Source organism: Malurus melanocephalus, unplaced genomic scaffold (assembly GCF_030028575.1).
Source record: "Malurus melanocephalus ecotype Western Australia unplaced genomic scaffold, MMel_1.1 scaffold_137, whole genome shotgun sequence".
In the NCBI taxonomy this organism is placed as follows: domain Eukaryota; kingdom Metazoa; phylum Chordata; class Aves; order Passeriformes; family Maluridae; genus Malurus; species Malurus melanocephalus.
The window spans coordinates 641729-656390 of record NW_026623369.1 but is presented as its reverse complement, the minus strand read 5'-3'; the positions used below and the strand labels follow the sequence as shown (position 1 = coordinate 656390).

Sequence of the window (14662 nt, the reverse complement as noted above, 5' to 3'; positions counted from 1 at the left end):
CTCCGGAGGGCACGATTTCCTGTTAGAAAAAAGGAAGAGGGGGCACACTTAAGATTTTCTCTTTAGCTGGTTATGTGACTTCAGGCAGCCCTCTGCCATGTTTTTCCCTGGCTCGGAAAAGGAAGTAGCTCTGCCAAGCTCGCCTCAGGATGCTGTCGGTTCAGTCAGACTGGTTTGGAAAGCTGTGCACCTCCGGGGAAACTCCTGCTAACTGCAAGATGTTCGTACCCAGTGACCCCGCAGCTGCAGTTCCCTGGTGCTGCCAGTCGRCTGGGTCCACCGTCCATCAGCTGGCTGTGTGACAGTCCATTTCCTCTCTGTGGCAGGCGAGCTGGTGGAAGGAGGGTACAGGGAGGTGGCACATGGCACCACTGCAAAGGCTCTGAGCTCTGGTGGCCAAGGGAGAGCATTGSTGTCAGTCTGTCTCAGCTGGACACTGGTGGGAGCACCTCTGCTGCTCAGAGAGGGGACCAAGGCAGCTGAGCAAGGCTACCTGATATGGTGGCTATAGCTGAGGGCTGAGGACGGAGGAGAARTATCAGAAACAGACTTCCAAAACATTGTACAAGGCAGTTTGGGAGCTGTTTTTACATGCTGGGCAAGTTAAGTTAAACATGTTCCTGTGGGTTTCTTCTAGAGCATGGCTTGTGGAACCCTATGCCCCAGGATGGGATTTCCCCTCTCTGCAGCCCCCTTGCAGCATCACCATTCTGCAGAGAYAAACATGAGGGGAGTGTGCTGCTCCCCCACACCCTTACAAGGGCAGCCACACAGATGCTGCTCTGTRGCCTTGGTCACAGAAAAATGGCCAAGGTGGTCATGCCACAGCAAAACGGGCTCGAGCAAAGCATGAGGAGGGACAGATGAAGACAAAGACCAACAGCACCATGAAACTGTAACCCTGAGATAAATACCTCTCAAATCAACCCATATATCCCGGGAAGCAGACTGTAAATGCAAATCCTGGCTGGCAGCCAAAGTGCGAATGGCAAGCCTCTGCGCAAGAGAGGTGGCTTAATGTGCAGCAGAGACCACTGCTGTTACGTGTCCTGGAACAGCTTGTGCTGGTGCATAGGTTCTGCAATGTTGGTTACAGGCTATTAAACCCCTCTAAGCTCAGAAGTTGTCAGTTCTCTTCTGACTGCGTAAATTCATTCCTAAAAACCTCATCAAAACACACCCTCAGAGGTCTTAGAGGGTACCATCTCCACACTTGAACAGAGGCAGAAGAAAAAGGGACCCTTCTACTAAGAAAAATCAAGTTCATGTGAGGTTGCTTTGAGGAGCACTAGCCAAAAATATCCTAAATGAAAGAAGGAGCTGCTAAATAAGTGTCGATACAAATGAAGTCTGAGGATACCAACTCACTCCATGCTACCCTGCTGGGCACTGGAGTGAGAAACACTGGTGCACCCAGCAAGAGTGAGTGAAGACCATATGTTGCCCCAGGCCAAGGGTCTCCCTCAGGAAGGCTAATGTAGGTCCACCCAAAGGGTGGAGGCTGGGCAGTAGCCAAAGGAACATGGGCAGGAGATGGAAGGTTTAAATTGTTAATGTATTAATCTACTTTTTCCAAATAGATTCTGTTCCTCCATGACGACCACCACTGCCACCCATACATTTACATTATTTAAAACCCTGGGGCATGTTGCTTTCCGGAAAGGAAACATTGCTGTCAAGGGCACTTAGACAAAGTCATTTATTTTGTGGGTGAGAGCTCAGTGAAGTTGAGTAAGAGTGCCAGAGTAAGAGCCCAGCATTCTGCACTCTCCATGYTGGCTAAGGGCACTGCCACCAGAGATGGGTGCTTATACTCAGGGTCGCACTGTGGTGTTTCTGCTTTTCCTCAAGCCTAAGTTCATGGCTCTAAGTGATCCTGAAAAACTCTTATGTCTTCCTTTCCTCCATTTGCTTTTAAAGTAGTTTTCTACTCTTCACATTTGTAAAGAGACACGTTCAATTCAATAATCAGTGTTTACAAAAGAGTATGACAGCAAGAAAAAAAGCATCCAGACTGYTTGCACAACGTGAAAGAGACTGTACAACCTGTACAGCCTGGGAATCCCTAAGGTTAGCTCAGTTACAGCATGCTGCTAGTAACACCAAGGTTGTGGGGTCAACCCACATATGGGCCACTTACTTAAGAGTTGGACTAGATGACCTTTGTGGATCCCTTCCAACTCAGAATATTCTGTGAATCTGCATTCTGTAAACCCCAGGGCTCTTAAGCCATTTTCTGGTGATTTCTGGAGAGAGAAGGTGCTTCTGGAGCCTCCAGCAATGCACCATGAGATGCCATGGGATCACCCAAGCAATGCCCAGCCATAGCAGGAGGGCAGCAGGTACCCCAGCTGGGCTTCTCCTCAGCCTTCATGTGACCTTGCCTGCTGGCTGCCTCTGTTTCCCACTTTCTTGAAAAGGAAGGCACACCACTGAGTCAGCAGTTGTATAAGACACAAGTTCCATCAAACACCTGAGGTCATGCAGGAGGACAAGAGGAAATGGGAACACCCAAAGGCAGTGCCAGCGCTGCAAAGAGAAGACGATTTGAGTTTGCACCATTCAGCATTGCCCCTCAGGATGCTCTAGAAACCCTTCTCCAGTGGGCTTTTCCATTTTTCATGTGGAAAATGTGCACTGTGCCCAAATCTTGTCAGGATTGCATGCTGCAAAATCCCTGTCACTCACAACCTTGTGAATGTTCAAAAAACCAGTATCAGCAGTTATTTACAGGAGTCATGGACCCATTTCATAAGCTCAGGCATTTGGCTGCCCTGGGAAAATCCCAGYTTGAAATCTACATCAAGAACTTGTGGAAGAGAAGCTGTCACTGTGTCCTTGGAACATGTCATCTCTGCCCCCAGGACAAGTCATACAACACATACAGACCAGGCTCAGCTTCATGGTGTCAGGCATGTGAGAAGGGATCGCWGGGGACAGGTTCAGCTGGTTGCTCCCTCCCAGAAGGGCTGTCTGTGTGTGAGTTGAGCATGATTCACCCAATCCCTTGCCCACAACAGCTTCCCAGACAGTGCGGCGAGGGGCAGGGGCTGCAATGACTCTCCAGACGCCGGCTGCAGCACAAGGTGAGCTCACTGACCTGTGAACCCAAAGCCCTGCAGCACCACACGWCCGTGCTGCCCCCTGGGACTGTGCTGTGCTCACATGACCCTCCTACCATGCCCTGATGCTGCTGCCCACACCACCTTTTCCCTGAGGTGGGCTCGATTGTGACCTCCAGTGAGATGTATCCTATTCAAGCACACAGGACAGCGGGGCTGGGGTCCAGAACAGACAGTGGTTTCTTGTCTTGTCCTTCAGATATACCTAGAGCTGCCCCTCCCCTGAGGCAATGTGTCCTGCAGAAAGAAGCCAAGRACCCCCAGACTGTCTACCAAATCCAAAGCAAAGAGCTCAGAGCACCTGTGCAGCCCATTCCCGTGTTGTGGCACTTGTGAGATCCCGGTGCTGTTCAAATGGCTCTGGTAGCCACAACATAAAACCATATTTCCCTGGGGTTCCCAAGAACAGAAATACAGATSTCCCCTGCTATGGCAGTCCCACGTCTGTAGGACCCCTGTGAATACATCTGATCTCTTTGTGGCTGTGACTGCACAGCAGCACAGCCACCTCCCATGCCCGCTAGTCAGAAGCTGGATGGTGAGCAGCAGCTATGGCTGGGGGCTCAGCTGAGGAGCTGTGGGGCTGGGGTGCCCCTCGTGACTTGCCAGAARCGCGCTGCTCTCTCGCCAAGAGCAAACATCGTCATCCTCACAAATGGTTAACCTGCCGGGAGCTGCACAGCAMTAATGACTTCACATTCGTTTAATCAGCTTGGGCTCCCAGAGCCTCCAGCTCGGGAGCAGRGAAGGCCGTGCACCCATGCACTTGGGGTACAAACGCTCCCGAAGCCGCACCCSTGCCTTACCAATCATTAATCACCCCCGGGCCGACGAGGAGCAGGAAAAGGCCAGGTCTCCACAGCCCCCTCGGGAGCAGCAGGAAGCAGCGCTGGCCGGTTCCCTGGGGTGGCAGCTCATTCTCCGACCACCCTCCCCCCGTGGAGGTGGCCAGTCCTGCCCGCACTGCCCTTTCCTTCAGGAAGGTCACTCGGTCCAGGGAGAGACAGCTCTGCCTGCTTCTGGGAGCTGCTGGGCTGCGCTTCAGGTGGGGGCTCTGAAGAGGAGTTTCTGCCTGGCTGTACCGCAGCCTKCATCTCTTCACCATGCAGCACAAGGCATTTTGGAGTGCCCTGGAGTACACCTGCCGATTGCTGGGCATCTCCACCGCAGCAGGTAAGAGCAAATTCTCATTTTCTTTTGCACTAAAAGGCGCTGAGTGAGAGTTGGGACCACCAGGCTCCCTCCCTGCCTTTGGCCAGGTCTGTCACTGGCAGTCACTGCCCCATCCTGTGAGGGTGACAAGGAAACATGCTCGTTTTTGCTTTGGAACCCAGAATAGGAGAGAGCCTGGCCAGGCTCTTTCCAAATGCTGTGGAAGGAATAGGAAGACATCAGGAAGGAAGAACCAAGATTCAGAGGGCAAAAAAAAAAAAAAAAAAAAAAAAAAAAAAAAAAAAAAAAAAAAAAAAAAAAATCAGAAAGAAAAAAAAAAAAAAAAAAAAAAAAAAAAAGTGAAAACTAAAATGTATTCTTCTAAAACAGATAAAGACACAGGCAAAATGTGAATGAGACTGAAAAGCAAAATACTCATGGCTATGCCAAACTGCCAGGCTACTCTGTGGGATGTGAAGATGAAGGAGGAGCTCCTTGTGCTGTGCACAGTGAGCTGTCCTGTACCAGGCAGGATGGAGAGGTTCCATCCCAGCCATCATGGCATAGTTACTACAGAAGCACCKCTCTGCCTCTCTAGCAACCTGTTAGCAAGCAGCTCAGAGCCGCTCAGGTTATAGCTGCAGTACAAACATCATAAATTCACCCACCTGGTGAGTTGCATCCTCTCACCCGCTGCCAGGGTCTGCTTGGGACCAGGGTGTTCTGGGTTTGGTGACATACCCAGCTGCTTGGTTTCAGGTGAAATGCAGGTGTTTGGAGCTGAGTGTCAGGCACAGCATCTCACCCASGAGGATTGAGCACCGTCTCACATGGAGCATCTCCAGAGGGGGCCYGGACAATCAGCTAAAGCAGAGGGCTCAGGGGTTGACTCTGACACTGTTGATGACTAGATGTTATGAGGCAGGACAGGCAGCACTCTCTTCCTCAGTTTCCCCATCAGTAAAGCGGAGATCAAAGTGCCTGATTTGTCTAAAGGCTGGAGGTTCCTGGTGAGAGGTGACTTGAGRTGGTGCCTGTGGTTCCTGTTTCAGACCCCCAGGGATTTCAGAGTCAGACACTGCAGAGTAAGCCACAGCAGGCCCTCCTGCCTTTGTATTTCCTTTATCAGCTGCAGACTGTCACAAAGAGACACTTTGCTCAAGTTGGGGACAAAGTGGAAAGCACACAGGTCAGCTGAAGAGTGCATGGGTTTCCAAGGACACACAAACCCCAGCTGGGATGATGGAGGCTCTGGAATGTGTTTTAAAGGACTSATACTGATAACAGGCAGAGATCTGAGTTTACCCAAACTCCCAGGAGATAAGTGAGTGTCATGATGATACTGCAGCAGTGGGAGATGGGACACAGCTTTTATCAGAAAATGCAGATCTCTTCATTTCTTCATCCCCATCCYCTTGAGCCCATATGAGCCTCATGCTGGTCATATTCTCACTTAAAACTCCAAGTAAACTCCTTGAGACCTTCCTGGGAGAACATGTGGGCTTATTGCCATGAGAAAACTAAAGCTAGAAGAAAATTGAAAGTAATTTACAATGTGAAAGTGTGTTAGTGGAATATCATCTTTCTCTTCTGCATGTTTTCATTATTTTGCAGCATCTGCACCTCTTTTTTTAGTTTTTCTTTAAATGAGCAGGGCAGTTATCTGTCTGCTGAGCATCACAGAGCATAGAGAGCTGCACTCAACTCGCTGTTCTTTTYCATAGCTCTGGTGCATTCCCAGTATCACCTGACTTTCCCACAAGGCCAGTGAAGTATGGGATGTGCCTGTGTTTCATTCCTCTGTGTGTCTCAATGGAGTAAGAAATCAGCTTGATGCAGTGTTCAGTGCCTGATGAGGTGTGTGAGGTTTTTGCATGAAATGGAAACCATGCAGAAGAGATTCCCATGGGTTTTGTTTGAAAAAAAACTATGAAAGGGAGAGTGCATCAGCCTTGCTAATTGATTCTGAGAAGGCCTGGCCAGCTCCTTATGCTGCTAGCAAATACAGGTTACCCACATAAYGTAAACCTCCCCTTCCCCTGGGATCTTGGAGTGGCTATAGGGTTTCCTTTTTATCAGAAAATGGCTAACTTAGGACAAGTTAGCAAAGAGTTGTCAAACATCCCTGTGATTTGCTTCAGTGTTTGCACACCTCTAATTCAGTGATTTTAGGCCTTGGGATTTTGCATCTAGGAAAGAGTTCCTACTTATTTCTTAATTCTCATGCTTTCAACCATTTAATTCCTAATCATGTGCCTTTAGCCACATGGTTTGGAMAAGATCCAAATCAAGGCAGTGACTAGCCCAAACAAACACCTCGGAAACAGTTCTTTTCTTCTTGCAGATTCTTCATCCAARCAGCTTTGTGGATAAAGCAGAAGCTGTGCAAAAGGAGGAAATCTCCCCATCCAGAGCAGAGGCTTGAGCTAACAGCCAAGCTGTAGAATTCTGCATTCATCCACAAGGAATGAATGAGAGAATGAATGAATGAGAATGAATGAACACCACTTTTGTTAGGAAGATTATAAAGAATGATCCTCAGTCACAAGATACTAAAAGACAGTGCTTTGCATGTAGGATTACACAGCTCTTGCAGCTTCACAGCCCTCTGATGAGACTGATTTCCCTGTGCTCTGCTCAGGRCTGGAAAGGCAGTGTAGGAGGGTGGCACATGGGCCCCATGTGTTCCCTTGGCTGACAGGGGCCAGCAGCAGCAGGTGACACAGGGAAAACACAGAGGGCTTTCTTTCAGCTCAGATGGGARAGCTGACCCTTGGCATTGACCTACCCTGCAGTCTTGATGGACACTGATCTGAGTTCTTGTTTGGGGGCCTGGTACCCTTCTCCAGATCGGGCAAACCACAGCTCAGAGAGATGGATCCAACCTGCACCTCAAACCTTGGCCAGTGTSCATTGTGCAGGACTGGTGGGGAACTTCCTGAGCACCAGTGGATGGGTGGAGACATCAGGTGCAGACAGGAGACTGTCCAGGGTGACATTCTGGCCATTGGCATGTACTGAGCAACTTGCTGCAGCTGGTGTGAGGCATAACATTTCTGCTCTGCTTTAGAAATGGTCTTGAAGTGAACTGAAGAATGYTGAAGGAAATTTTCTGTCCCCTGAAGGTATTGGCCAATCCATCAAAGATTTTAGCCTTGCTAATTCTCTTAATCTCCCTTAAACTGACTCCCTGGTGTGCTGTACTGGCTGGGGCACTGAGGGAACGTTCATTCCCTRTTTTTGATCTGCCTGCTCCCRTTATATGTTTTTCTGTTTGGCTAGSAAAGGATCTTGATGCTATGGCTACAGCCCCTTGTGAAGGCAGCTGGCACAGCTCCCCTGCACTGCAGCCACGTGTTGGGTGCAGCAGGCCTGGGCAAGCAGGGAGGGCAAGGGGCTGGCAGGCACTTGAGGGGACCTGGGCAGAGATGGGTGGGGCATTGGGCACTGGGCCCTGTGGCAGCTGAGACGTGGTGGCACAGCCCAGGATTGAATGGTCCCAGCACCCTGCTGCTCCCATCCCACACTGTCCAAGGCCAGCTGGCATTCCCAGAGCACCTTTCCCCAGCCCACACAGCRGGAAGGCTGCAATAATGGGGTGGGATGGATTTCAGGAGTGCATGTCAAGGGCAGCACTGAGCTCTGAGTGGGCTGCTGTGTCAGCATGAATCACTGGTGCTGGCAGCCCTAAGGTGCTGCCCTGCATGGGAGGAGCAGCCTTGCTAGCCCCTGGGGGAATGGGAGCATCTATCCTGGGAGCTGGGAACTAACCCAAGGGAACTGGGAACGAGCCCTGCAGCCAGCATCTTTCCTACCTTCTCTTTCTAGTGCTGATTGGTGTGGGCGTAGAGACTCTGCAGCGAGGACAGTTCAAAAGCCTGGCTTTCTACCTGCTGTGAGTATTTTTGTCCTTGAAATCAGAGCTRGCAGGGGTGACAAGGTCAACCCCTCCAACATGTGTAGCACCAGACTAGACTGCAAAAGCAGCCGGGAACAGTGTCCAAGGCTTTGGGGCTTTCAGATCCCCAAAGTAAATAACCTATTTCTGTTAGAAAAGATGTTACTGCAGACTCAGGCAGGCCAGAGGTGACACTGGCTGCAAGTTCACTCCCCAGGGACAGAAGAGCTGTGAGTTTTCCTTCACGAACCAGATGAGCTGTGGGTGTTCAGACCTCAAATGACAGACTGTGTTGGGAGCTGGGCAGTAAATTCTGGCCCCCTGTGCCCTTTTTGCCTACCTGGCGAACATACACAAGCACAGCCCTGCTCCCCTGACAGCTCCACCTTTCAGTTTTTCAGGAGTTGCAGTTACTGTCTGTGAAGGCTTCTTCTTTATCAGTTTGTTCCTGGAGATGTGCCTCACGTGAGTAGACCCTGCCCACAACTCTCCAGCCACAGTGGGACCTCCCTAAGGCACCTTGCCCCTTTCAGGCAGCCCCAGACCTGGGGGAGCTGCCAGTGCCACACCAAAGGCCCTGCCCCTAATGCCAAGGCAAGTGTCCTCARACAGGGGGGAGGTAAATGGGTGTGTGTCCACTGCCCTTTAAATCTGTGTTTTAACCCAGGCCTGTGCCTTAGTTTGCTGAGCATCAGCACAACAGGCCCTGGTCTCCAGCATCTGTTTTAACACAACATGAAGGCACAAGGTACTGGGGTTGAGGGAAGAGCCAGATCCCCTGAGTGAGCTTCAGCTCCCTCCAGAGACAGCGCACAAGTTGAAGTTAAAATGCAGACGGTCCTTATGGCCTTTTCAGAGGCTGAGCGCTGCTGCTGTCTTCCAGCATAAACTCACAAGTCCTCAGAGCTCAGAGGCAGCATCTTACCCCAGCTCATAGGAACTTGATTAGTGAGGTGCTGAGATGCTGCCYTCTGGCAAATGCTCCTCCCAACAGGAGATACTCAGCTTTGCTTACCTCCTCTGACAAACACACCCATTTCCTGCAAACCAGAGCGAGGATCTGCACATCTAGATGAGTGATGGTTAGATCCAAATCTTCTTGGCATGTGCTTGATGCCTCATCCCACAAGGACCTCTCTTTCTCTCCCCAGTCACAAGCCTGAATCCCTGTCACAGTCCTGCTGGAAGCGAGCTAGACACCCAGGGAGCTTCCAGAAATTTCTGGGGTACACGCTGCTGTCAGTGGCTTGCTTCCTGCATCCTGTCCTCGTCTGGCACRTCACCATCCCTGGTGAGAAGCTTGGGTGGGGAGTAGTGCGGATGGAAGAGGGGCATGGTCAGTCAAGGGCCAGCAAGAGCGGGGATGGTCAGGGAGCTGGGCTGGTGGCAGATGGCGCTGGGCTAGCCAGACCGAGCACTGCTTGGCAAACTCTTCCCACTTGGCCCAGCCCTCAGCCATCAYGGCCTTCTCCCCAGGGTCCATGCTGGTGCTCACCGCCCTGGCCTACTTCCTGCTGAGCAAGAGGAGGAAGAGCCCGGGGCACAAAGAGACACATCCTCAGGCGGGCCAGTACGTGGACCCGTCGGCCACTGTGGCAACCCCGACCATCATTGGTGACACAGAGCAGACCTACACCTTCCACGGGGCCCAGAGAGAGCAGCACCAGTCGCTTCTGGGCCATATGAAGAGCATCCTGAAGGGCAGCAAGGACAGGGGCTCGGCCCCAGAAACTCCTGCCCAAGCAGCCACCATGGCAGTCCCTCGCAAGCAAGTGCACTTCCAGGAGAAGGTGGTGCAGATCATCCCCTCTGTCAGCGAGAGCTTGGAGGATATGGAGAGCGAGGCTGAGGAGACCACGTCGGACACGACACCCATCCTCACCCCGCCCGATGCCCCTGTCATCCTTGCTCCGCTCAGCTCCACCGGCCTCTTCTGAGCCCTCAGCAGGAATGAGGGCAGGACGGGCCTGCTGCCCTGGGACAGATGCTCCAGCAGCCAAACTTCTGCCTTCTGCCCTTCACTTTCAGGGTGACAACTGCACCACCCCCTCTTCAGGGGCTGCCTGCACTACCTGGTCCCACGTGTGGTGACAGGGCTGGGGGACAGGCAGTGGCTCAGCCAGGCAGGGCCAGCACAGCGAGGCTTCTGCTCCCAGGGCCTCACAGACATGTCACCCCCTGTTCAGCACCACACTGCACTGCAGTGCTCCTGCCTGGCACCACAGCCATGCCTGTGCCTCCCTGCTGGCACGGAGGAGGAGGGGACACTGCTGTGCCCCAGGGCAGCCTCAGCTGGGGCTCTGGTGTCCCTCTGGTGTCCCTCTGGTGTCCCTCTGGTGTCCCTCTGGTCCTCAATGCCCGCTGAAAAGCTCAGGGCTGGGCCACATTCAGCACAGGGTCCCTCGCAGCACCTGCACCTCTGCAGCAGCTTCAGACATCCAGAAGATGATTTTGGAGGTGGGCTGAGACCGAACACACCCCTGCTAATGTCACCTGCCTGTCACCTCCCCAGGCTCTCTCTGAGCCCAGCAGGGAAATCACCTCTGGCCTTGGGGATACCTCAGCTGGAGCAGGGCCTTCCAGGTGTCCCCTGCTTGGACAGCCCCCTTGAATTAGAAGAACTTYGGGATGATATGACAGCCCAGGTCTTGAGGTTCAGCACCATGCTGGCACAGCGGACTGTGTGTAATTCCAATGTGTGTAATTATGGCCCCCAGAGGGCAAGGGCAATAATAAAATTACCATACTGACCCACCAGTTTCCTCCATGCCAGCTCCTCCCTGAGCCCTGGTTATTGACTCTGGCTTAATCCTACCATAATTTCTGCCTTTTGAGGACCATWCAGTTATAATGAAGCATTTCTCTCCTGTTCAACTTACCCCTTTGGCTCTCTCCCACCTGAGGGCATGTGGGAAGAGCTCAGGTTCCCTTGGACATGGGACAAGAAGCCACACTGTCACCATTGTTAGAATGAAAAGCTGTAAGTGCTCTGAGCCCAGACACACAGCACTGGGGAGTTAGAGAAGGTTCCTGAGACCTGGTAGACTATTTATAAGGTAGAATCCAGTTAAGCTGGCCATTTTTCTTGAAAATACATWATTTCTTCTATTTAAGATGTCATCTCTCTGAGTGGTAATCACCATGTTCATCCAAGARAGCAGTGTAGGTCCAAATGTAATCAGAAAGCAATTAAGAAACCAGTGCTACTTTTTAATAAACTCTTTTTAAGTGACTTCTAATTTGTGATATGGATGAGGAAGAAGATGAAAGACTGTCTCACAGTATTTAACTGCCTGTGTTTAATAATGAAGCTGTTGACAAGAGCAGCTGATGAGGGGTTACACACACTTGTCAGTCCTACAATGAGATATAGACAAAAAAATTTTTATTGCATCACCAACATCTAAAATTATAGCTGGCATCAATCTGCTCTAAACATGATACAGGGATGCAKAAATTTCTGGCTGCAGAAATTAATCTTCCACCCTATCCTGGTGTGCTGGGGAGGAGTCACGTACACATCTGCCTTTAGGGTGGATTTGTACCTGTAAAAATGTCTTCAGAAAATTGCACCCTGGTTACAGCCTAATGCTGCACCACTGATTCAACCAGGATCCAACCACACCTTCACCCTTAATCTGATGTATTCATCACATTAGGAAATTAAAAAAAAAAAAAAAAAAAAAAGCTATTTTCCTCTAAAGTTGGTGAGAAACATACCTGCACCTACCAAGATGCTGACCCAGTCATGCTAACAGGACACCCACCCTGGCCAACTCTACCCAAATAGGCTGTGCTTGGAGCTGGCTCCCAGTTCACCCACACTTCTGYTCTGCAATTAGAGCCACTCATTAGCAAAGTCAGCTTTCTGAATCATCCAAGGCTCTTCTTTGAGCATTGCATAATTAATTGCACACAGGGAGATAAACTTCATTGAAAAGGCACTGCTCCTGATACATCAAGCAATCTGCTGACAAGAGAAAGTCTGTATTTCTCTAGCCCTCAGCAAAGCTCCTGGGCAGCCTGGGTGGGAACAGCTGCTCTGCCTTTCATCCCTCAGCCCTTACTCGATCAGCTACCCCATGATTTGTACCTGTGGGCAGCAGTGCCAGCTGGCAAGGGCCAAAGCAAGGTGGTGACAGCACCTTTGGCACCMTGCAGTGTGTAGGGAGCAAATTCCGTAACTCTGTGAAGTGCTTAAAATGAGTTTGCCRTTGTTAGTGTCTGCAGAATTAGGTTTCAATTTTTAGGCTCATCTTTCAAAAGTCTATTGTAGGTTTCCCTTCAGAATCAAGACTGGAGGAACCTACAGGTAAAGTGTTTTTTCAGCCTTCATGGAGCCAGCATTGGATCTGGTTGCTTTCCTTGCCTGCTCCCTTGTACTGGCCTGACTCTTCTCCAGCCCCCAGCTCAGGAGATAAAGGCTGGAAATAAAAGCTGCTTGTCTTTTCTGTGGTATTAAATTGGCTGTTCACTTAAGGTCCATGGCTGACTCACCCTGGAGCCTGCCAAGAGCCTGCATCCATGCTGGGGAAGTGGATGCTCCTTCAGAGGCAGAGATGGTGCACCTCAAACCACACCTGAGCTGYTTCCCAGGCTCTCCCTGCCAAGGAGTCCATTTGTGCAACCCCTGCTCTGCTCYTCACCACCCATCCCACCCCTGGTGCCATCTTCCAGCTCCATCAGCGYTCAGACCTGTTAGCCCAGAGAACAATAATTAGGAAAAAGAAAGCAGGTGGCTATCTTCTTGGGTAATGAGCCAAAGAAGTTCAGGGAGAGCCAGCCACAAATGAAAGGGATGGCAGATAAAAGAACCCCTTTCAGAGGCAGCAGGCTGTTAGAGCAGCTCAGCTGCTTGGAGAAACAAAGCCTCAGGCTTYCTTTAAAACCCAGTGCAGAGGAAATGTTCAGCCTCAGGGGGTGTCAGATGACTTTGCAGAGGCCTCAGAGATTATTCACTCAAGTGTGCTCTTCTCTGTTGGCCCCTCTCCCTACATCTAGCTGCGAGAGTCATCCCAGGGTCTACTGAAAGCACCAGAGATGCTGTAGAGGGCTGTGGGGGGTCTGTATGAGAAAAGCTCTCATATATGCATGGTAATTGCAGGGAAAGAAAAAGAGGAAGAACTTGATGCTATGAACTTTGCAGTGCACAGCATCTGAATTTGAGCTGCCTGAACCCTAAGTCCATACAGCACTACATGAACTCTGCTATATAATTTTTGCCTGCATTGCAAGAATTCATTACTCATCTGGTCCGTTGAGATTAATCCTCTGAGTTAGAGTGCATAAAGCTATAAACTCCTGTGGATTCACATACTGAAAGGAAATGAGATGAATCATCCAAAAGAAATACATGTGTAAGGTAAAACCCTGTGAGGTAATCCTGCCAGAAATTGTTTCCTTCAAAATTTCCACCAAAGATTCCCCTACATCAGGGAAAATTTCCCTGCTTTACATGTACATGTRTAGTGGAAACACTCCACAGTGCTACTTGGCAGCCCCCATCAAAACTTAGCGAACTGGTGTGTTGCAAGCAGTTACTCCATTTTAAGTTTCATATTCAGGAAAACCAGGTTTTCCTGAATAAGCTTCAGTTACAATTCCTTTGTTCTTGCAGTGCACAAGTAGTTTTTGCAGAGCCCTGGAGACAGGCACACTACCTACACCACCACCATGCTCCCCCCTCCCACCAGGGATTTGGGTGCTAAACCCAAGGGGTTTAGGGGTGCCAAACCCCCTAAATCCCTTCCAGGACTATGGTCTCCAGGTTCTCTGAGCACTGCTGCATTTTTGAAACATGAAAATGAATGTTTTATCCAAACAACAGCAGTGTTAAGAAAATAAGGCTCACTTGGAGAGAAAAGTGTTGTTTCTGCATTGTCAGTACTTGAAATCAGAAGTGCCCTTGCTTGAACCTGTAACTGCAACCCTTGTGTCAGCAAACACCGGTGTCAGCATCAGTGGCGTTGGTGGTTTCTAACTCAGTATTGAGTCATGTCCACATGCAGGAGAGGGCCTGTCTCCACTTGATTCCAATGCTGCATGCTCACACACCTGCAACCMTGCACCTTCACCTATCCCAGTCAGGAGATTCTCTCATATGCTGGGGCAGAAATGCAGTTTCTGTTTAGTCTGGCCTCCTGCATTTTGGGCTGTGTGGGAAGTTACAGGAACCAAAACTAGATCCAAAACCTGTCTGGATTGCTTGGAGCTGTCAGCTCCCTTGTCTGCTTGGTGTGATACAAAAGCAGGAATATGTCTTCCAGCCATCTTTTGGCAGCTKGCATATCACTGGTAAAATGATTGCATAGGTTATTTCCTAATAAATGATTGAGGTACCTTGTGGATTCTAATTCTAGACAACTGTTCACTCAGCATGTGACCTGATTGAATCTTGTTTTGAGGCTCTAGGCAAAACACCAGGACTCAACCCAGGTCTTTGGGTCACAGACTAAAGAGGGAATCCACATTTCAGACAGGAAAAAAAAAA

At 50.3% G+C, this 14662-nt stretch overlaps 2 protein-coding genes across 6 annotated transcripts in view; one reads left to right on the top strand and one right to left on the bottom strand.

The window, feature by feature from the left end:
- The window catches only part of CXCL12 (C-X-C motif chemokine ligand 12), a 137639-nt gene that overhangs the window by 119722 nt on the left and 3255 nt on the right, over window positions 1–14662 (bottom strand). Inside the window, exon 1 of one of the 2 annotated variants that reach the window (XM_057370979.1) lies at window positions 4943–5768. The exons of the other annotated variant lie outside the window; for it this stretch is intronic. Coding sequence (XP_057226962.1) covers window positions 4943–5013 — 71 coding nt within the window. The 5' untranslated portion in view covers window positions 5014–5768. Of the gene's footprint in view, window positions 1–4942; window positions 5769–14662 lie in introns of those variants that run through there. 2 annotated transcript variants of the gene reach the window in all.
- Window positions 3733–12751, top strand: TMEM72 (transmembrane protein 72). Of its 4 annotated transcripts, XM_057370977.1 has the most exons (6): window positions 4244–4295; window positions 6619–7399; window positions 8103–8169; window positions 8574–8637; window positions 9324–9463; window positions 9649–12751. In XM_057370977.1, the coding sequence occupies exons 4-6, from the start codon at window positions 8627–8629 to the stop codon at window positions 10107–10109; spliced, it is 612 nt and encodes a 203-aa protein (XP_057226960.1). In that variant the 5' UTR covers window positions 4244–4295; window positions 6619–7399; window positions 8103–8169; window positions 8574–8626; the 3' UTR covers window positions 10110–12751. The 4 variants fall into 4 exon arrangements, with proteins under 4 accessions (XP_057226957.1, XP_057226958.1, XP_057226959.1 ...); XM_057370975.1 differs by lacking the exon at window positions 6619–7399 and having other exon boundaries at window positions 4152–4295; window positions 8566–8637; XM_057370974.1 differs by lacking the exons at window positions 6619–7399; window positions 8103–8169 and having other exon boundaries at window positions 3733–4295; window positions 8566–8637.